We start from the raw sequence: 23,776 nt of genomic DNA, 5'->3' as shown, positions 1-23,776 counted from the left end.
CCAGCCTCTGTTGAATCTTTATACCCCTCATGGCACCAAGCACACTGTCATCATGCAATTAATCAAACTGGTCATCTTGAGAGAAGTCCCTAGACTGCCTGCATAGGGCGTCTAAAGAGGACAAGCCCTGGTGAGCGGTGTCTCTCCCCAGACACCCAGACAGCTCAGTCTATCTTGTGGCCTTTGGCGTAACTTTCTCTTCTCAAGAAAGACAGCTCAATCCACCAGAATCACTGCAGTTTGAAATCTATAGGCCATCTCACAATTATTTTTCTCCCATGGTCCCTCAAATAAGCAGTGTTTGGTCAATTTAAAAACATTCTTGCGCTGGGCATGACGCCTCATGCCTGTAATCCCAGCACTTTGGGAAGCTGAGATGGGAGGATCACCTGAGCTCAGGAAGCTGGAGACCAGCCTGGGCAACATGGTGACACCCCATCTCTACAAAAAATACAAAAATTAGCCGGGCATGTTGGCATGCACCTGTCGGCGCTACTAAGGATGCTGAGGTGGGAGGATTGCTTGAGCCTGTCAGCTGTGATTGAGCCGTGATCACGCCACTGCACTCCAGCCTGGGAGACACAGCGAGATACTGTCTAAAAAAAAAAAAAAATCTTAAAATTTTCTCTCATAGGTTAGGTGATTTTTCTCTGTTTAGAAACTTTTACTAGAAAATGTCTCTGTACTAGTTCCTTCATATTTCAAATCACATATCATTTTATTCTTTTATTTTTATTCATATTGTGATCCATTAACATACATTCTCACACCTAAACATCTTTTTAAAAAGATAACATTGTGTTCTGGTCAAAACAGACAAATTAGAGGAAGCCGTGTTTCCAATACAGAATGGCAGTATTTTTAGCTAGGAATGCTGACTTGGGAGAACGCCCACATCACCAGTGACAGCCTCCAGTGTGTCAGGAGCTCTTGACACGGCTGTAGTGGCTGCAGCACCAGAGTCTCTGGCTCTAAATCACACCTTTATTTTAGTTCTGACTCAGTCAAGGCTATCTCCCCGGACACTGACCTTCAGCTACACTGGGAGGGAAGTCCGTGGGAGTTTTTATTTCGTGACTAAGCTTAATGTGGGGTTTACTTGCCTCAGTAAGGTTAAAGAAAACCATGAGAATTTCAGAATAGAAGAACAGAATAAAAAACATTTTACTTGATTCAAGTGAAAACAATGAACCCTTTCAAATTCAAATGTACATATCTTTCACTGCCAGTTATTTTGTTTGTGACACAGAACATGTTTTGTGTAGATTTTACTGCATTAAGCAGCATTTGAAAATACTGACTAGGATGAAGCAGAGGAACTAAGAAAATATATATATACACACACATATACACATATACATATATACACATATACATACACATATATACATATATACACACATATATATTTTGCTGAATTTAAAAAGGTTTCTTCTATTTCATTAACTTTTAATTTTGTGAAATGTACACAGAAAGGCAAGGGATTATTTCAGCTACCACAACTTAGACTTTGCCATCAGTGCAATGAAAAAAGATGTGGAAATGATATAAGGTCAGGAGGTCAACCTCTGTAAGCTGGTGCTCATGTAACACCGCCCAGCTACAGCCAGGCCGGCAGCGTCTCCCGGGGGCCTCAGTTGCTCCTCTTGTTCTGCAGGCTCCTGTGCTCACCCTTCTCTGTCATGGAATGAAGCTATGGTTTTTGAAAGCAGTTTACAGGGCTAAGTAGGAAGCTCTTTGTTCCATTCCTAACCTCTTCTCAAAAAGCGGTATTCTATACATCTAGCAATAAAATATAAAATTATGGCAATTACCCACTTAGACCCCTTGCGTCCTGCAGGAGGCAGCACTGGGATATTGCGGGGTGCTGGTGATGCAGTCACTGCCACCTCCGTGAATCTCTGTCCTCTGTGAGCAGCACTGAGGCCTTGTCAGTAGAGGGTGCTGGAGAGATGCAGGAGGAAGAGGTGTGCTTCCCAGTCCTGCCTGCTCCCTGGGCAAAGCTCCTGCAGCACTCTGGCTTCTTCGGTGTCTAGCTCCCGCAGGGCATTGGTGGCCAGCACCAGCTTCCCTGGCACCGGCCCCTCGAAAGTTTTGCAGCAGAGTGCCTTGGACCCTGATGGTGCATGCAGCCAGCAGCACCCACCCTTGGCAGTCAGCTATGTAGGGGGTGCCTTGGGTGAGGGACCTCACTGGGAACAGCCTTCCCTGGTACTCGAAAGGGGGATTTCCAGCAATCTGTGCCAGCGACTTTTCTGCTATGCAGCGCGCCCTGGCAGTGTAACCCTGGGCACGCAGGAGGGCTCCTCCCTGGGCGCTCTAACTCAGCTCTAGGGTCTGTGGCTGCTCCTTACAGCGGCTATTCCTATACTCTTGCTTTCTCTTCTCTTACTAGCCAATTGCTTATTACTCCAAAACCCTGTTAGAGTTAGTAATTCTATCTTTATATTAAACGTTTCCTATTTAAATCAGTGTGTGGCTTTTCTCTCCTGGTTGGACCCAGGCCGACAGAGGCAGCCTGTATCAGGACTCTGCAGCTGATGGTACTTAGACCTTTTGGGCTCTTTCTCCAAGATCTCATTTACCAATTTAAACAACTGTATTTACATTCAAAACTAGGAAGAGACTGGGGGAGAAGTGTGTTACCAAGTAAAGGTACAAAATAAAAAACTCGGTTAAATGGCAGTCTGGTTCACTGAAACCTCCCCCTCCCGGGTTCAAGCAATTCTCTGCCTCAGCCTCACAAGCAGCTGGGATTACAGGCGCACGCCACCACGCCTGACTAATTTTTGTATTTTTAGTGGAGACGGGGTTTCACCATCTTGGCCAGGCTGGTCTTGAATCCCTGACCTCGTGATCTCAGCCTCCCAAAGTGCTGAGATTACAGCCATTCTTTTTTTTTTTGAGATGAAGTCTCGCTCTTGTCCTCCAGGCTGGAGTGTGATGGTGTGATCTCGGCTCACTGCCAGCTCTGCCTTCCGGGTTCAAGCGATTCTCCTGCTTCAGCCCCCCACGTAGCTGGGATTACAGGCACCTGCCACCATGCCCAGCTAATCTTCGTATTTTTAGAGATGGGGTTTCACCATGTTGGCCAGGCTGGTCTCGAACCCCTGACCTCAGGTGATCCACCCGCCTGGGCCTCCCAAAGTGCTGGGGTTACAGGCGTGAGCCACCGCGCCCGGCCACAGCCATTCTTTATTTATGTAAATGAGAGGCCACACATGGACTCACTGTTCAAGTCAGGGCCAGAAGATACGGCCACCCCACATCCCCAGTGTAGACCCCCCATCCTGATGGCATGTCTGGGGGCCACTCAGTGTGAGCTCCTGAGTTCCTCTGTGACCCCAGCAAAGAGGCAAAGAGGGACACACACCCACTGGTCAGTCCTCAAGGAACAAGAGGAGAATAAAGGAACTGAGGCGGTCAGTGAACTTTCTCTCATGTTGAAGATGACTGGGAGGGCGCTAGGACAGCAGCCCCTTGGAGAGTCGCTGGCTCTGCTGCGCCTGGCCATGAGCGCTTCTGTGAAGCTTTACTGTGAGTACGCCACATGCTTTCTTGTCATGGTCATTCCTGAGCCTCCCTTCCTGTCACATCACTCCCACAATAGAATGAAGCAGCAGCCTGTTTTCTAAAGAGTCCCTCGATTTCAGGACATCTGTGGTGAAAAGGACCATGTGTACCACTTAACACTGACGTGTGTGGCGTCTCTCCAGAGGTGTGGCCAGGACAAGGTGTCACGTTCAGAAGGCACAGCTTCCGGGGCCTGAAAGCCAGCCCTGGGAGGGCTGGAAGATTTGCCTCATGCTAGTGGAAGGGGCAATGTTCTGGACGAGCTTCGCCGTTTTCTGAGGGGATTGGGAAAAATCTAAAATGTAATGCAGTAACAGTCTGGACAATTTCTGTTACAAAATGAGCTTTTAGGAGATGACATATTATCTCATTATTTCTTCTCTTTCCTCATCATCTACCTCCCCCCAAACCCCATTGGTATAGACATTAAATTGAACAGCTGGCATGCTGAATTAACATGAGAGTCCCTGAAAACTGAATGCTGCATGAGAGCTGGCAGCTGGCACACCAGAGAGCCCTGCAGTCCTTCCTTGCCCCCAGACATCCTGCTAGAAGGAGACCCCAACCTGACACAGGTCAGTTATTGCACAGACTTCCGTGAGCTTTGCCTAGCCTACTTCCTCCCTCTCTAACCTCGCTGGACTCTTCGAGGACAATGCTCCCTCCTCTTTCCTCTGAAGCCACAAAGGGGCCACAGCCAGCATCCAGTCCCCATCTCAACCACAAACCTCCAAGAAATACTACTTCTAAAGAATGGTGGTGTGCAAGAGAGAATCACAAGAAAAGCTTGGTGGGAGAACCGCCACAACGGAGCCCAGGGAGATTATTTCAGGAAATTTTGTGATTGAGGCACAAGGATGGACACACATACACAACTGTGTGTAAACTTTTTAACATTTAATTACTTAAATAATATAAAATAAAACTTGAATTTCCTGACTGTAAGGCAACAAAACTTCCTGCTCTAATCCTTTCATAAACAGCACTGGCACCAGGGATTTCAGTTCAGAAAGGCAAACGTGCACCTGTATGACTCTGGGCCAATCCAGTCCTTTAATTCAAACCTTTCACCAACTATTAGTAAAGCATAAGACAGAACAATCTCTTTTATAGCAGCTCGTAAATAAAAAAGCAAAAATGTAATCAAAACTAACTTGGCACCAGGCCAAATTCATAGGCTGAGAAAACAGAACAAAATAACTGAGCTTCAAAGAGCTTAGAACCTATTAGGAAAGCAAATCAAATGGGGAAACTGAGAGTGGTTCAAATAAACTAATAAATATAGTGACTATGTGGACTATGTTTGGACTAAATATAAGTAGAAGAGGTCTGACCCTCTAATGATAGCACCTATGCTGGTTGTATAAAAAGTCAATAATTTAGGCCTATTTAAAAGCAGCAGTCATTTTTACTCTTCTATGGAGGGCAATATTCTAACCTATTACAGACAAACCACCACATGAGTATTTCAAGGGACAGTTTTATCCTTTTAAATAAAACTGCTCTGAAATACAGAAAATAATTCTGTGTTAAAAGAATACATAAAAAGAATCTCACCAAATCAATTAGTAAGAATTAAGATGCTGGTAAAATAAAAACAAAGGGACAGAAGAGCAGGAAGCAATTCAAAAGGCAAAAGCAAATCTTCCACTGCCATCATGATGAACATTGAATGTTCTACATGGATGCTTCCTGGAGTGGAGGGTGAAGGGGACGGGGGAGTTACCTGGTACACCTTATTAACCTGAGCACAAACATAATCAGAAGAACAATATAATGGCTCATAAGGCAATGTCAGTGCTTTCTCATTCAGAAATCAATGTGTACACTTGCTATGCAGGTACAGATTGCCTCTAAGTAATCTGCTTATATAAACAGACTTGTCAAGGTCAATTTACCTTCCTTTTGGTTTCATATTTTCATCTACATTTAAGTAGCCTGAGCCAGTATTCCAGTTCTCTGAGGCCACAATCCCAGGCACTCACGTACAGCTCTGCAGAAGTTGCTTAAGTCATGCCGCTACTCACATGTTGATTCTATAGCAGTATCTGCATTCCCTTTTACATTTTCAAAGCTGAGGAGGCACAGAGGCTTGTCTTTGGCTCGCTTACCATTTTCATTTGGCCCCAAATACCATTTTATGCAATAAGGTCTAGCACTGCCTGATAAAGAACAAGGTGTCCAGAACATCAGGACTCTGGGTACCTTCTCCCTTGAGTTTTCCTTCACTGTTCATCATGCTCTCTGAGAACGCACGTTGCCTGATTTTCAGACACCAGAACCCTACATCCTATGCAGCATCAGCACTTAACTTTTAACATGGTGTCTTTCAAGGTGGAGAAGATGGCTGAATTCAGCAGATGAAATCACCGACACGAGGTACTAAGAAAGTAAAGGGCAATTAACTTTCTGCTTTTCAAACATGTGTGGCTTCCCAAAGAGCAAAAAGGGAAAGTATTAGCCGGGCGTGATGGCTCAAGCCTGTAATTCCAGCACTTTGGGAGGCCGAGGCAGGTGGATCACCTGAGGTCAGGAGTTTGAGACCAGCATGGCCAACATGGAGAAAACCTGTCTCTACTAAAAATACAAACATTAGCGAGGTGTGGTGGCAGGCACCTGTACTCCCAGCTACTTGGGAGGCTAAGGTAGGAGAAACGCTTGGACCCAGGAGGTGGAGGTTACAGTGAGCCAAGGTTGCACCACTGCACTCCAGCCTGGGTGACAAAAGCAAAACTACATCTCAAAAAAAAAAAAAAAAAAAAAAGGAAAATATCTATTCTGTGAAGGAGGCATATATGAAAAGCGGCCCCAAATGTGAAGGAGGTGAGACACTAAAGAAGGAGGAAGACAAATCTAGTTTGTTGGTACTGGGTGATTTACTGAGGGAACTTACAGACAGAAGTGTGGTCTTGGTCAGCCACAAGACAGGCAGATCTCTGCACCACTGCCCCCAGACCCAGGGCTTACAGACCATGAGGAAAGGGCATGTGTGCAGAGAACCCTCCAGAACATGGATGCTGTGCGCATCACAGCCTGGAATCTGTGTGGCAACATCCAGGCTGACATGCTCTTACACTAGGGACAGTAAGTAAAGTAGTAATCAGGAGGCATTCAAAGGTCTCAAAGGAGGTTAATCAGAAGTCAACATGGCATGCTATAACAGATGTCTTAGAAAAAAAAAAGGCAACATGGCAGATTAGCATCCAAGATGGAGTCCCTTTTGTTTCCACAGCATACAATCATTTGATATTTAAAATGAAACACAATAAATCCTCCTTGAGTAGGTCTAAATCTGTTAATATAAAAACATTCACTTATTTTACAAATCATATTCAACTAGCAAAGGGAGAAACTCAAGCTCCTAAAAATAACTGACTTGCAGAAGTCAATTACTAAGTAGTTATTCAAGACACTGGACCCAGTCCAGTGGGCTATACCCAGACTCTTCACCCACTCTACACCTATGTCTCACTCAGCAACTTAAAACAAGTGTATTTACACTCAAAACTAGGAAGGGATGGGGGGAGGTATATATTATCAAGTAAAGGTACAGAATAATAAAATTTTCAGTTAAGTCAGAGTCCAAGTCAGTCTACCCCATTCTTTATATATCTAAGCTAGAGGCTAGAAGCGGACTCCTTATATATATCTAAGCCAGAGGCTAGAAGCGGACTCCTTAAGTGTCCCACACTCTGTAAGCCAAGTTCATCCTGTTATAATAAATTTAAATTGTCTGACAAATCAAACAATTCCATCTCTGCTCCACAGAGGTAAAAGTAGTAACTTGAGATGTTCATTTTTCTGAATCTAATCTTTTACACCCACATTATCATTTTCACCTTCTAGCAACATAAAGAAATACTGTTTTTTTTTTTTTTGGACACAAAATATGAAAGGCTTAATGACTACCATAGGAAAACAGACTAGATTAAGGTAAAGAATCCTCTTTCCACCCTCCTTCTCCCACTCAACCTCCAAATTAGTCATATTAGAGCCACCGGTGGTGAAATCCTGGTGTGGAGTACATCCCAACAGACACACAGGTAGCTAACAGCAGAGGGAGCCTCAGGGGCTTTGCTGTATTCCTGACTACTGGGATAGATGTTTGGATGGGGCACGACCACTGATAACCCCTAAATAAATGAAAAATTATAATGTGTTAGTTACATAAAAGGGAAATGTCAAAACTGTGCCATTCACCATGATACATATTTCAAAAAATTTAAACCCTTTGATCACTGAAGATTTCCAACATATATTAAATGAGTGAGTATAACGAATCCGTCTGAACCATTACCCAGCTCCAAAAGTCATCAACTCCTGATCAATTTGTTCTATCTACTCATCAACCATAAAATATTTTGAAACAAATTCCCTACATCGTATCATTGGATCCCTGAGTTCTTAAGCTCGTGTGATATAATTAAGCTCCGATTTCCTATAGCAGCACAGTTAATCTCGAGGGAGGCTCAGTAGAGGGATGCCTGAATTCTACTATTTTTAAAAATCACACTTTTCAATGAGGCAGGCTGTGTTCTGGTTTTTAGTTTTCTCTTTTTTTTTTGAGACAGGGTCTCACTCTGTTGCCCAGGCTGAAGTACAATGGAGTGATCTCATCTCACTATAGTCTCAACCTCCCAGGCTCAAGCAATCCTCCAGCCTCAGCCTCCCAAGTTGCCAGGACTACAGGTGCATGCCACCACACTTGGCTAATTTTTGTATTTTTTGTGGAAACGTGGTTTCACCATGTTGCCCAGTCTGGTCTTGAACTCCTGGACTCAAATGATCCACCCGCCTTGGCCTCCCAAAGTGCTAGGATTACAGGCATGAGCCACTGAGCCTGGCCTTCCCCTGGTTTTCAAATCTTGATCTCCTAAACCGAGACGCCTCTGCAGCTGCCACGGGACAAAGGAAGGGCCTCAGGAACGGAATCTGCAGTCTAGGTCACAAAGCCTTCTCTCTTCACATCACCTCCATGGAGAATCGCTGACTTTGTTTCATACACCACAATCCACAGGGAAATCCTGTCTGGGGAAAAAATGATTCTTTAAAGCTTCTGAATGGACCAACCCTTTCTTTTTATATTTGGAGGAAACTGGGCTTCAGAGAGGCCCAAGGTAAAGTTCCACTTCCTCACATGCTAAACAAGCTAATTAAAGGATGCAATGTCAAACAAATACGGTAACCACCCACACCTTTTCTGGAGTCTCAAATGGAAAGTCTTCTATATAACTGATATTTGCATTTTTTCATCTGTCCTTGTGACAATCAGAAGCTCTAAAAACATTGACTGGCTTTCTGAAATGATCCAACCTCTAGCTATTTCTATTACGAGTGAAAGTTAACTCAGCAGAGTTGAAGCAGTCAATTTCAGTCTCTGTCTCCTCTCTTTCTTTATATACATCTCTGAAGACCATCCTAGGTTCATTCATAGACAAGAAACTTTTTTGGAAACAAGCCTATACATCTTCTTTCCACCCAAACGTGGCTGAAACATTACAAATTAAAAGCCAAAATTTAAGTTGTGATCCATTTCTAGGTCCATGCATATGAATACTTCTTCCCTATAACACTGTCATTTTTTCATTCTCATTATCCCTAATCATTAGAATTCTGGCAATAAAATGTTCCCATTTCCTCCCAATACCACACCACACTGTCTTCCTTTAAACAGCTATAATAGCGGATGGCCACAGAGATAGACAAAGGTGATGGCAATACGTTTCTGTTGAATTGCACAGCTGCTTATAATGGACACCAAACCTATCAATATTGCTTTAAGCACATATGGTCAAAGAAGTATTCTGCTTTTTAAAAAAAATACTTCAATGCAGTCCCAGCTACTCAGAAGGCTGAGGATTGCTTGAGCCCGGGAGTAAAGATTGTGCCACGGCACTCCAGCCTGGGTGACAGAGCCAGACTCTGTCTCAGAAGAAAACAACAAAAACCTTAATAAAACTCATTACTGTTATATCTGTCTTCAAAAGTTAATGCACTGAGGCTGGGTGCAGTGGCTCATGCCTGTAATCCCAGCACTTTGGGAGGCCAAGGCGGGTGGATCACCTGAGGTCAGGAGTTTGAGATCAGCCTGGTTAACATGGTGAAACCCCATCTCTACTAAAATTAGCCGGGCGTGGTGGTTCACCTGTAATCCTAGCTACTCGGGAGGCTGAGGTAGGAGAATTGCTTGAACCTGGGAGGCGAAGGCTACAGTGAGCCAAGATGATGCCACTGCACTCCAGCCTAGGAAACAGAGCAAGACCCCGTCTTAAAAAAAAAAAAAAAAAAAAAAAAATTAATGGACTGAAATGCCTTTTCACATTTTAAAATACATTAAAACATACTCTGCACTCCTCTACCTAGATAACAAGTGCTTTACTTTGGAGGGGTTTGAAAGGAGGTACAGTCACAATCCTGTCTTCAAAATCTCCATTTATGTTATATTCTATTATCTTTTTAATGGCTTTAAGTTTAGTTTGTAAAGAAAAATCCAAACACTATATTTTGATTTCACTGCCTATTCAATAAATGATCCAATAAACTGCTTTCATAGCTCATTTCATTCATTTATTGATTCACAAATATTAACTGGAAATCCCTAGTTTAAACTGGTGCTAGTCACTAAGTGACAGCTAGAAATGACTCCTGGCCTCATTTGACAGTGACTGCACATGGATGGTATCTGAGCCATACATACTGAAGAGCTATGGGAGACACCAAAAGACAAGGGAAAAATGGAAAAGAAGCAACCAGCAGGAAAACTAGGAAAAGGCAGACTGAGGAGACAAGGGAGGAGAAAATTTTAAGAAGAAAGTATTACTGCTGTCAAACCAAGAAGTCAAGGGAAAGTGACCAGAGCTGTGGTGAAGACAGACACACTGAGAAGATGGCCTTATGACCACAAGGGCAGAAACAGGAGCAAGGCACCTGCAAGTCAGGAACACTCAGCACAGCAGGCAAAGCCCAGTGCTCGGAGAGGCAAGGAAGCATCTCCTTTCAGGGTTCAGAGTGGGCATGGCCCTGCTGATATGTTGGTTTCTGACTTCTGGTGTCCCGAACTCTAAGACAACAAATTTCTGTAGTTTGAAGCTATACAGTTTATGGTACTTGGTGATGACAGCCCTAGGAAACAGATATAAGCATTTAAAAAAACTTAAGGAGGTTCATATTTATGTGAAACATATTTAATCATTATTTCTAAAAGATTTTTTTAAAATAAGAAAATACTCACTTCTAAAGTTTGTTTTAGTCACAGAATAGCCACTGGGTAGCACAGACATTGCTGTGTCTCTAAGATATACACATGTAGAATAAATAGTACTGTTTCCTTTTAATAACATCTATCCAAAGTCAGGTAGGTAAAGCACAAGTTTTGGACAACTGTCTTTTCTGACTTTTATAAGTAATTTATATCTGAGACTTCAAGATTTTGTTTGCTTTTTAAAAAACCAACAGGAAAGCAACCAAAGTATTAATATTTTGGAATTTAATTGTCACAATAAATAATTTAGATAATTTGATGTGTACTGACAACAAAATTAAAGATTGATTCTGTTAAAGTTGAGGTTGGTTCATTCCTAAATGTCTCTCATAGCAGTGCAAAAAAAAAAAAAAAAAAAACCAGAAAGGGATCCTTATTCATTAACTTTTTACTTCTTATCATTCCTTTAACAGACCTGATTTTTAAGCATCAACACTGCTATTTTTAATTTCAGCATAAACTCCCTCTACTATAGTCATACATTGCTTAATAACAAGGATATGATCCGAGAAATGCATCGTCAGGTGATTTAGTCATGTGTGAACATCATAAATATATAAATGTTCACATAAACATACACAACCCTGGACAGTACAGCCTATTACATGCCTAGGCTATGTGGTATAGCCTGTTGCTCCAAGGCCACAAACCTGTACAGCACAGGACAGTACTGAATACTGTAGGCAACTGTAACACAATGGATTAAGTGTATATATAAAACAGCTAAAAATATTATAGTATAGTAGAGTAAAAGTATGGCTTAAAAGATCAAAATGGTACATCTGCATAGGGCAACTTCCTTATAATCTTAAGAGACCAATGTCATGTCCGTAGTCTCTCGCTGACTGAAACGTTTTAGGCAGCACATGACCATATACAGAAATATTTTAGATGACTGAAAAATGTATTTCCCTTCGGAAACTAAGCTTCCCAGAACTACTGAAAGAGAAAAGCAAAATAATCATGATCTATACTCTGGTAGAAGCATCCCTCTCTTAGTCTTCTCTCAGTGTGATACTGTACATAAATAAAAAGTTAATAATTAAGACTTCAAAAGTAGAGTGTAAAGAGTTTAATGTAGAACAAAAGAGGTACCTTTAGGCCAGTTCAGTTTCTCATTCCTTAACTCATTCAATGAGAAACAGATTCTGAACTGCGGTAGGTGCTAGACGCACAGGAAATACGGTAAAGTCTCTCGCCTTGGAGAATTCCCTCTCTCTTATATGGGGGAGGGAGGTGAGAGGGGGTGAAGAGGGGACCTGTAAAACCAGTTATTACAATATAAGTATTTGCAGGTTACAATCAAACATATAGGAGAAAACACTATTAACTTTTAAAAAGCAACACTAGCAAGTGGTTTTTCTCTTTCCTATAGCAAAGAGAAAAATATTTAATTGTCCCATGTGTTTGCTCATTGTTAGGCAGACTAAACGTGCCCTCACTGAACCATCAAATAATAAGAACAGATAATATCAGATAATAAGATAATAGCAAAACTGCAATTTTATCCCTATTGTCTAACAGACTACATTTCTAAAACTAAAATACAAACATAGTTTTTCAGTTAAAACTTGGGCCGAACAGTGATCGGCGAACTGCAAAATAGGTAAGCAAGAAACACACAACCTAGGCTGAGCTACTCCAGCGTTGACTGAACTCTAGGCACTAACTTATTTGAATCAAGGACAGAAACTGGTTTCATAACGATGACCAGCTTTATAGCCTTCAGTTCTTTCTCCCTTAAACGGGATCATGAGAAGTTGTGGGCCCACACACAAAAAAGCCCTTACTTAAGGCATGCCTGGCCTATCACAGGGGTTCAGTTAATGGTAATGTACTAGTCAGGAACACATGATCTGAGTTTTCACTCTCAAACCAAAGCAAGGACATTCCCACCACTTAAAAATGATTTTATATGCTGTATCTATAAAATATGAGCTTGGAAGGTTTATTCTATAACCGGAAAGTAAAGGTTACATGTCTTTGCACTTCCATTCTTGGTTAACGTGATCCATCCAGGAATCAGGAGAAGGGTACTACTTCAAGGTCAACGCCGCAGGAAAGGAGGAAAAGGAGGTCTAAGAAGCCAAGAGCTCACTGCTGCAGTGTGGCAACTTCACATTTTCACTTTACTCCTCAACTATTAGGGATACAAATTTCAAACTGCATTTTGTTTGTTTCTTTTTTGGATTCACATTCTTTTCAAATGGCTGACGTAGCCCTGATTTTATCCAGGCAAGATAAACCTAACTGGGAGGTGAGGGAGTGAGGAGGGCAGAAGCATGGCCGAAGGAACAGGGAAAAGGGAAAGCTCTCGGAGTTCTTATCTCAGCACTAGACCAGGGTCAGCCCAGGTTTTCTGTGAAGGGCCTGAAGGTAAATAATTGTTGTCTTTGTGGGCCACATTGGTCTGTGTCACAAAACCACCACAGGCAACACACACAAATAAGCATGGCTGTGTTCCAGTAAAACTTCATTTGTGGACACTGAAATTTGAATTTCATGTATTTCACATGTGAAAAATATTTTTATTATTATTTTCAACCATTCAAAAATGTAAAATCCATCCTGAGCTTATAGGCCATACACAAAAGGCAGCAGGCCAGATTTGGCCTGAGGGTCATAGTTCACCTGCCCCTATATATATATTTTGTTTGTTTGTTTGAGACAGAGTCTCACCCTGTAGCCAAGCTGCAGTGCAACGGCATGATCTCCGCTCACTGCAACCTCTGCTTTCCAGGCTCAAGCAATTCTCGTGCCTTAGCATCCTCCGTAGCTGGGACTATAGGTGTGCACCTCTACACCTGGCTAATTTTTTTGTATTTAGTAGAGATGGGGTTTCACCATGTTGCCCAGAGTGGTCTTGAACTCCTGAGCTCAGGTGATCCGTCTACCTTGGCCTCCCAAAGTGCTGGGATTACAGGCGTAAGCCACCGTGCCCGGCCTACCAGCCCCATATTTTTATTTATTTATTTATTTATTTATTTATTTATTTATTTAGAGACATAATCTTGCTCGGTCACCCAGGCAGTGGTGCAATCTCGGCTCACTGCAACCTCTGCTCCTGGGTTCAAGCAATTCTCCTGCCTCAGCCTCCACAGTAGCTGCGACTACAGGTGTGTGCCACCAAGCCCAGCTAATTTTGTATTTTTGTTTTACCTGAAGTGATCCACCTGCATTGGCCTCCCAAAGTGCTGGGATTATAGGCGTGAGCCACTGCATCCAGCCACCAGCCCCTATATATAAGCTGTTTTGAACCCAACCGGAAGAAACTTGAATTTTGTACTGTTTCTAATCATTTATTTATAGATCCCTTCCATCTGAGGCAGAGAAAAAGTGACTTTGAGAATTTTTAAAGGGCAGGAATTTCTCAGGCGTGTCTGTCATTCAGGTATCCTCAAAAAACAACTATGTTTGACTACAACATTATTTAAAAGATAGAACAGCTAAAGGAGTAAGTATATGTACATGGGTTTATCTTAGATGTTATTTTGGGACACCAAAAACTTCAGGGAAAAAAGGGTCAATGCCTTGTGAAGGTCTGGGGCTTCCGACCCACCAGAACAAGCATGTCACTTGTGTCACTTCACTCTAACTGTAACCCCCAAACACAGTGGGCAATGCTCCACTGTACAAAGTATGTGAATAAAGTCAGCTTCAAGTCATATTTAATGCTTTAAAACAAAAGTCTAGGAAGCCCAGTGTTTGTCATGCCACCTTTTACCTGCTTCAGTTTTGAACAATTTCAAGTTTGAAGCCAGAACTATTTTCATGTGTATTACAGTGCTCTTTAAGCGCCTGCCTCGCATGTTTCAGAGCACAGCCTTTTATTTAAACTTTAAGAGAAAAAAATGTTTTCTGGCAGTGGCCATGGCCAATTTTAGTCTCTGAAAGTTTTCTGTTAAGAGTCCACAAACATAACAAGAAATGAACACGTGAGTAAGAAGGAATGAGAGTTGGAATGGGTCTTATGCAATACTTGCGACAGAATAAAAGATGTTTGATAGCACATGTATTCAAAATCAAATAACTGCTCATGGAGAGAAAATCTGTGGTCACATTCAATATGCACAAACCTAGGTGGGTGTTCCTATGGCAAGGCCTGTGTCTTACTCATCACTGTTTCCTTACTTTGCAAACAGTAGGCACTCAATAAAAATTAAACAATGAATTAACTGTATGGCACTATTCGCAAGATAACAATGCCACCCACCTCTTTGAATTGGTAGTTTGAATTCTGTAAGACAGTAAATAATGTTCAATAATAGTAGTTACTTTTATCCTCATTTAAAAAAAATAAACCAAGGCTTAAAAAGATTATATAACTTGTCCAGCTGAGTGATACTGAAACTTCGGTGTACCTAACTTCAAAGTCCTTACTCTATGATTCCTATTAGCTCAGAAACCTCGTTTAATCCTGAAAACAGGCTTAGTATAACTAGGGTAAAAAAAAAAAAATTACCTTTCTAAGCTGATTTTAAAAAAAATCCAGGGATAAAGAGACAATGGTTTACCTTTCTTGGCTAACCTATGCTTCTAAATAAGGAAAATGATCATTTTCTCTACATTAAGGGACAAACGTGGCAGAAATACAAGTCCCTTCCATCACCAGATAACTGCATCACCAGAACGGGTGACAAAATATTTCTCTTTAAACAATTAGGCAATACTTAAGAATTACTCTTCCTCTTTTAACTAAATTCTAAGCAAAAAAAAAAAAAAAAAAAAAACTAGTTGTTTGAAAGAACATTGTAACTATGTAAATATATGTAAATAACTACCTCCTTGGCATATATGTTATTTTATTCATGGGTACTTTGGCTATTGTCTGAAAATAAAGAAAAGGTTGGTTTAGAATATTACTTTATATAACTTAATTTTTTTAAAAAAGGAAATTCCTCCAAACCCCGAAATCTGAAATTAAAACTGTTTTTGACAGATAACTTCACTCTTGGACCCACTGTAGACTGCAGTCTGCCAGTAAATGTTGGTTTCGGAGGTCACTTCCAATTGTCTATCTGGTTAGCAATATAGAGCTCAATATTTTCACTAACCTCACACATAAAATTCATAACAATTTAAACTCTGAGACTTTCAAATGGTTTAATCCAGTCAATTCAAAGTTAATACATTAAATGTAGCTAAGAGACACCTGACATACTAGGCAATAAACTCTAATAATGTTAGTGTCAATAATAGTCCTTTAATGTTACCCTCTTCAAAAACTGGTGAGTCAACAATTTTAAAATAAATATTTCTTTAGCAAATTACAGTTCCTGTAGTATAGCTGTCTATGACAAATACAAATTTAATAGAGAATTTTTAAGCTTGTCAATTTGTCCTTGTTACATATAAATAGATAATTTAAAATAAACTCTGAAAGTGAGTGTAGGAAAAAGAACAATAGTACACAAAGTATAGATAATCTTCCCACCATCTAATTAGTACATTCAAACACTTAAATCAAGACCTCCAAATTAAAGTACTAAACAGTAAATGTAATGTAAAAAAAGGAAGTCTCTCTTTACTGCAGCCTTCTGTCATCAGTAAAACAGGAACATCCTAGGAACAGAGAAAATCTAAACCCTTCAGTTAACGCGGGATTTTAACACATAGGCTTAATGTTGTAGAGGCTTTCAGAACCTCACATCTAAAATAAATTTTCAGTAGTTGCAACACAAAACTAGAATTGTGTTGTTTTAGGGAAATTCAGTTTGAAAGCCAAGAACTCTAACCTTTTTAGTTAAAAAGGTTTCCAGATTTTTGATGTCCTTCCTTCCTAGGCTACATTCAATAGTTCCACTGCATTCCTTTGTTACACCATTTCAGCAACAATCCCCATGACACCCCTCCCCCAACCCCAAACTACCACAAGCTACCCCCTTCATCAAAACGCAGACAAAAACATGTTCCAATCAGCCAAAGAAAATTCCCTTTAAAATAAGGGGAAAAATTAATCGTTTGCAATTTAAAATATTACTCTGGTGTGTATATAATTTTTAAAGACATAACAACACTGCAGGTTTGGAGAAGAGGTAAAACAACTTAAAGGATTTGTGAAGAAATGGGCAAGTGTTCTGGTTTTGCACAGTTCCAATCAGTACAATCTTGATATTGTGTTCAGTCTTTAATTACAGACTAGAAGGTTACTTTTCAATGGGTACTTCCCAATGCTGCATCCACTTAGTCATGAATCCCCACTGCACTTACTAGGTTAGATGCCTTGACCTTTAGCCAACCATGACTTTGCACTCACCTTAGCTCTTCCTCCGGTAATCCATTTACTCTCAAACTATCGGGACGATCTCGTCTTCTCCTGTAGAGACCTGAATGTGAAAGCTCTTTAAGCTGTAATGCAGTCATACTTCTCTCCACACATCAATTGCTGACACTTTAAGCATTTATGCTCAGCAGTGTGGCTGCCAGGGAAAAGCAATGTCCCTTGCCGAGGGACCTCAGCACACCTGACTCAGCCTTAGAAACCTCCAGGCAGGCCAGGCTGCTGAAGCACAGCTTCCTGTTTCTCACTAGTACACACCCTCCTTACCAAGGCACAACTTGCCTTATCTCTGGGCCTTCCACCTTGGGAAGGGGGGAGTCGGTGACCAAGAAGGCAGGTTACTTACTTGTTTATTAATAAGAAAAATTTAATTGTTATGGATAATCACACCAATTCCTTTATAAACCTTGCCAGGACCACTCTGAACTAAAATTGGGCTAAAAAGCTCCAGTAAGGTAGTCACTAAAGAAGGGTCCTGCTGTTTTATTTGTCAGGAAATCCATTAACACTTCACAGGCAGTTGTCAGTTTAAAGAACTGCCTGGTTACAGTGAGCTCCTTAGGGACAATTCTCCTTAAAAAGGAGAGGAGGGGCAGAATTCTAAAGGGAAGCAGTCCAATTCCTCCCCCTTACCACTCTACTCTAAATCCTCTTCAGAAGGGAAGGAAGTGTCTTTGGTCCACCCACCCCTCATTAAATATTACTAAAAAATTCATAACTGAAAGGAAGATGGTTTCTTCCTTCATTCAGTGATTTTCCGAATCTGTAATTACTGGCTGTGAATAACGCCCTCTTGTAGTGCAGGACACCCCGGCTGACACAATGCTGTTGCCTTTAAGGTGGAATGGGTCCTATGTACCCTGTATTTACCTGTACATCTGACCTTGGAAAGTGACAATGTTAGGAAGGTTTTGGGTGTGGGGATGTGGACAATAGAGGGCAGGTTTGGGGCAAGGGTCATCCAGCTCAAAGTGATGCTACCCCACAGCAGGCACAGTGCGGCCCTCCAATCCACTTCAGTCCCGCTGGGAACATAGGACCACACCACAAACACAGGCTACCTCCCAGCAAGCTCTTAGCCAGTAGTTTGACTGCATGGTTCTAGGAATTTCTCTCTGGGCAATTTATACCAGCCTCTTTTCCTTTAGAGTCTTCTCGACAAGAGCACACAGAAATGGGTCTGATACTATTTTTACACCAAGAGTTAGAGAGTTAATATATTCACATCTTTGAGAGAATCTGCACTATACATACAAAAATTAAGGCAACCCACAGGAAAGGGAAGTCTACATCTTATTCCTTCACTCAGGACATAGATGCTAGTTCCCCCGAGGGCTACCATTTGTTAGGCTAGGTCCATGGCCCCAGGAAAAACAAATGACTTTTCATAATTGCCATTCAAACACAGCATATGCTTTTAAAGATGCAGGGACAAAATTTACCATTTTTATCACTACACTAGATTTAATGAGTGATGAAACACGTTTTAAAAAATCAGTTGACAGTTATATCTATCTCTGGAATGGCACACAAAAAACTGGTAATGTTGGCTGCTTCTGAGGGACCTGGGGGGACAGGAGCAGAAGGAAGCGTTTCCACTGCATACCACTCTACACCTTCTGAACTCTGACTATATTGCCACTCAAAAACAAATAGAATTTAAAAGATTTAAATACCAAACAACTTAGTTTACAGTAATAGAAACATTTTAATTTAGAACTCCTGAAGTATCCAATTTTTTTTTTTTTTTTTTTTTTTTGAGACAGAGTCTCCCTCTGTCACCCAGGCTAAAGTGCAGCGGCACAATCTCGGCTCACTGCAACCTCCGCCTCCCCCGTAGCTGGGATTACAGGTTTGTGCCACCATGCCCAGCTAATTTTTGTATATTTTGTAGAGATGGGGTTTTGCCATCTTGGCCAGGCTGGTCTTGAACTCCTGGCCTCAAGTGATCCACCCGCCTCGGCCTCCCAAATTGCTGGGATTAGGGGTGTGTGCCACCGTGCCCAGCCTTCATTTTTAAAAATCAAGACAAGTTAAAAAAAAAACGAACAGAAATAACCACTAATCTTCCTTGTTTTCCCCTCACCATCAACACAGAATAGACTGCCTAATGAATAAAACACAAATCAATTGTATATTTGTTGCAAATACAGAAATCCCAACATTAAATATGACCTGCCTCCATAGGAAATGTAAATAATTGCTTTATTTTCAAAAGAGTTTTTAAAAATTAATGCAGCTTGCTGACAAGGGAAAAGAACTTGGTGACTACTAAAGGTTAACCAGACAGGAAACCCCTAACTGTGTAGGATGAATCCTGCATTTGATGAGACTAGTGTTAAAAGGATGTGCAGGGGTGGGACAGGGCGGGGGAGAGCGGTAACAGGGACAGTTACCAAGCCATAAAACAAGCTGAAACAATTCTTGCCCTCTGACTTTTAAAATGGCTGTACTGGCAAACAGGAACTTCAGCAAATCAATGCTTATGTTCTGATGAAATTGCCACAACTGAGTAAAATTAAATTCTGGGCCTTTGGGGAAGGCCCTTTTAACCAGGATCTTTTTTTTTTTTTTGAGAGGGAGTCTTGGTCTGTGGCCAGCCTGGAGTGCAGTGGCGCAATCTCAGCTCACTGCAACCTCCGCCTCCCGGTTCAAGCGATTCCCCTGCCTCAGCCTCCCAAGTAGCTGGGATTACAGGCAAGCGCCACCGTGCCACCACGCTGGGCTAATTTTTTGTATTTTAGTAGAGATGGGGTTTCACCATGTTGGCCAAGACGGTCTCGATTTCCTGACCTCGTGATCCGCCCGCCTCAGCCTCCCAAAGGGCTGGGATTACAGGCGTGAGCCACCGTGCCCGGCCTAACCAGGATCTTTTCACTGAAGACAGAGACAGAGGACTGCTTTCCCTCCCCAGCACCCTTCAGACGGCAGCACATCAGCACAGGGAAGGGGGGCAGATGGACAAACACCCAGCACACACAGCAGGGCTGTGACAAAGAGAGGGAGGAGGAGTTCCCATCTATTTATCCTTTCAAATGTACTTTCCCATGGAAATGGAATTATTAATTATGCCTGAATTCTCAGATCAGGCCTATTTAAAAGGCTTTTAAATTACAAATAACTGTCTTAGCATGATTTTGACAGTACAGAGGGAGGCCTGTATAAATGCATTTTCTGTGGGTTTCCATATAGATGTATTTTTCATTTTAGCACTCTAAAAAAATATTTGAAGGTCAGTCCAGACTCTCATTCAATACAGAATTCCCCACCGTCATTTTCCCCATGGCCTCATCCCTATACAATATCTACGACCTGGGATTTGGTCTCTTCATGGACACTTGCAGTGATGGGGAACTCACTACCTCATAAAACTCCTGGGGCTTTCCCCCATATGCCCAGTGGTTGCCAAGGAACAACAGTTCACAAACTGTGAATAAGACAAATTTGCCTTAACAACTGGTCTGGTCTTTGAACCTAATTACAACTTTTTGTCCTTTTTTCCGAACTGTTGGGTTCTCCTCGAATCTGTACTTTGACTCCAGCAGATCTCACGCCCCCATCCCAGTTGAGAGGACTGGACTCCAGGAGTTCCCTGGATAGACTGTGCGTCCTCTCACTTTCTAGCCTTTGCACATACGGCTTGGTAAGACTGCAAGAAAGATCACTAGCAGGACTAGCTCCTGATCATCCCACTAGGACTCACTGCAAGGATCATCTCTTGCAAGAAACCTTTCTAAACCCCATACCCAACTTACCACTGTATCTGTAGGGCCAGGGATATGGCAGACAGTCATGTTTGTTAAATAAGCTTTATGCTTTAGTTGTTCAACCAAATAATTTTGAGAGCCTAATCATTTTACAATGTTATGTTTGAGGAGAAATCTCCAGAGTTTTGAAGCTTTTTCATTTCTGCATATAATACTCAACGTTACCTAAATGAGATTTTAAAAGACACACTCGTTCTACGGTTTTGGAAAATTTTACTTTCTTGGTGAGACTAAAACTCTGAAGCTTTCATATTTGTGGGGTTGAACAGTACCTTCCACAAGTATAAACATTTTCCATTTGTGATAAGAATAAAAAATTAGCCTGGATTTTTGCCTAAACTTGTCACAGTCCAGCTTTTAGCATCCTGTTGCAATTAACCCCTTCAGATATAAGAGGGTAAAGAAACCTAATTAAACATCAAGCCGTTTGTTAAATATGGTCATTAATGTTACTGAATCATCAATTATTTCTCGTATACAGAGTTAAGAAAGCTGCAGGCTGGTTTCCATGGCTAACTGGGGCTCACTGCCAGTACACTAGGTACTAATGGCCTGTAAACTGGTTGAGCAGCTGTACATTTCCAGGCCATTAATTTCCTTGTGCAACATAAAAGAAGAATTTTATGTTTTGCAGCTAGCTTTGAACTTGATGGAAAGGAATCATGTTTAGTTTATGTTTTATCTCATAAATAATCATTTACAGGGAAAATCAAATTTTATCTAATAAAGCAAGAATATCCATCCATACTATGTCCAACACACATTCATCTGGCAAACACTTATTTGCCAGCCAAGCCGTCTTCCTAAATGAGGCCTCTCAAGAGTGCTCTAGGCTATAAATTTGAAGGAATAACAGTGCTATATATCTGCTGCAGAAAAGGGTTCAATGATGTACCATTGTGAGTAGGCTCAAGGTCAAGCTAACTGGAGCAGAGAGTATGAGAAGGCAGAAGCAACTGTCCACAAAAACTGTTCGCTGTGCGGAAAAAAAATCTCCAAAATATGGTCCCACTCACAAGCAGATAATATTGCAAGTGTCTATAGGCCCCTCTGAACTTTCTCCTTCATCAGGCTTCCTGAACCTCTGACACGTCTAAGTGGATAGGCTGAGCTGTCATTAAAGCTCACGTGAAGCCAGTGTGGTGGCTCACGCCTGGAATCCCACCAATGTAGGAGGCCAAGGTGAACAGACAGCTTGAACCCAGGAGTTTCAGACCAGCCTGGGCAACATAGTGAGACCTCATCTTTACAATACAAAATTAGCTGGGCGTGGTGGCGAGTGCCTGTAGTCCCAACTATTAGGGAGGCTGAGATGGGGGGATCATGATCACTTGAGCCTGGGAGGTCGAGGCAGGAGTGAGCTATGGTCATACCACTGCGCTCCAGCCTGGGTGACAGAGTAAGACGCCTATATACAAAAAAAAAAAAAAGGCCATGAAAACTTGCCTGTGTCATTCTCATTCAGCAGCCTCTTCCACAACCAGCAACATGGGGTCGTCAACAGTCTTCAATTCAGACCATTAACAAATGTTCTCAAAAGCCACTGATACAAAACGGCAAATTTTCCGGTTATAATTCTGGGCATATTTCCAAATAATTTAGAATGAAATTCTAAGTAACCTATCCAATCCCACACTTTCAAGGGGCTAAGGGAGAGCACAAGGTACGTTAGTGGAAGGATACAAGAGGGGACCAGTAGACATTTAGCTGACAGTTCCACATTTGGAAACTTCCTTGCTGTGACTACCTTATAAGTACATAGGAAGTCATTTAACTACCACAGTCCTCCATTGCTCCATTTGGAACAGAAGTGACTGAATTAGGTGACCTCCATGGTTTTCTCTGCAGGCTAACATTACTTGGTTTTCCAGACAGGATCTGTGCAACGTGACTCCCTGACTGAGCACACTTTTCTCCTTCATCATTTAGTCAGAAATCTCATTCCTGAATAAAGTAGGCACACGTGGGCAGGCTCTGCACATTCAGCAATTCAACAGACATTTCCCAAAGGCCTCAGTGTGCCAGGGCTTTGGGGTGTGGAAGAGAACCCTGAGCAGCCTCTGGGCTCCCCAGATCCTTCTCCATGAACACCTTTTCTTTGGTCACAAAGCTGCTTGAGGATAAGAGCTCTAGAGTAGATAAAGGACCACAAAAAGGCATGCTGATCACCCTAGACCCAACGTACACCCGACCTCGCCCAAAGAGAACACAGGATCCTCCTCAACAGAGCGCTGACCTTTCAGGGAAGGAACACAGACAAAAGCTTGCAGCGGGACTGCACTTTTCTTCCCTGAGGGCAAAATACAGGGTATCGCACTGAATGCAGTAAACTTGCTTCTGGAAAACTACAGATAAAGCTAAAACTTCAGCACGTAGAATAATTTTTCTTTCTCTAAATGAACTTATTTTTAAAAGGAATTCTAGTAGTACTCTTCACAAACGAAAGCTTTTCCACAATCCAGATTTTCCCATAATTTGACTTAAAACAAGATACATATTAATTCATTGAAATCACTTTTTCGATATTGTTTCTATCCATTCTGCCTGTCCACCACTATACATAGGACCACACGCTATAGATTCTAGTGTGTCTATATCTGTTTAGCATATTTCTAAACCAAACTGTCATTACAAAAAAATCCAATAGGTGAAATACTTCTGTGTGAGAGGAGAAATGTAACAGTTACTTGCAAGCTAACAGTTCCGATATTCTCAAGACCAGAAAGAACAAAAACGGTTCTTCTCCCTACCCTGGAATTCAAGGGGTGTGTCTTAAAAAATAAACCACAATTCCTGCCCCACCAAGTATAGGTTCATGACTATAGCCAATACTGTCAACACATTAGCTTTCATTTCAAAATTGTTTTTACCAGGTTATCAAAATACTTCCCAGAT

General features: G+C 41.7%; 1 protein-coding gene across 11 annotated transcripts in view; it reads right to left on the bottom strand.

The window, feature by feature from the left end:
- Positions 1-23,776, bottom strand: part of LIMS1 (LIM zinc finger domain containing 1) — a 151,321-nt gene that overhangs the window by 45,024 nt on the left and 82,521 nt on the right. Inside the window, exon 1 of one of the 11 annotated variants that reach the window (XM_030921142.1) lies at positions 17,091-17,303. The exons of 9 other annotated variants lie outside the window; for them this stretch is intronic. In XM_030921142.1, coding sequence (XP_030777002.1) covers positions 17,091-17,197 — 107 coding nt within the window. In that variant the 5' untranslated portion in view covers positions 17,198-17,303. Of the gene's footprint in view, positions 1-17,090; positions 17,304-23,776 lie in introns of those variants that run through there. One more of the 11 variants, XM_010368721.2, reaches the window with a different exon arrangement.

Source organism: Rhinopithecus roxellana, chromosome 17, assembly GCF_007565055.1.
Source record: "Rhinopithecus roxellana isolate Shanxi Qingling chromosome 17, ASM756505v1, whole genome shotgun sequence".
Taxonomy (NCBI): Eukaryota; Metazoa; Chordata; class Mammalia; order Primates; family Cercopithecidae; genus Rhinopithecus; species Rhinopithecus roxellana.
Note: the sequence above shows the minus strand (reverse complement) of the source record. Positions and strands in the feature narration are given on the sequence as shown.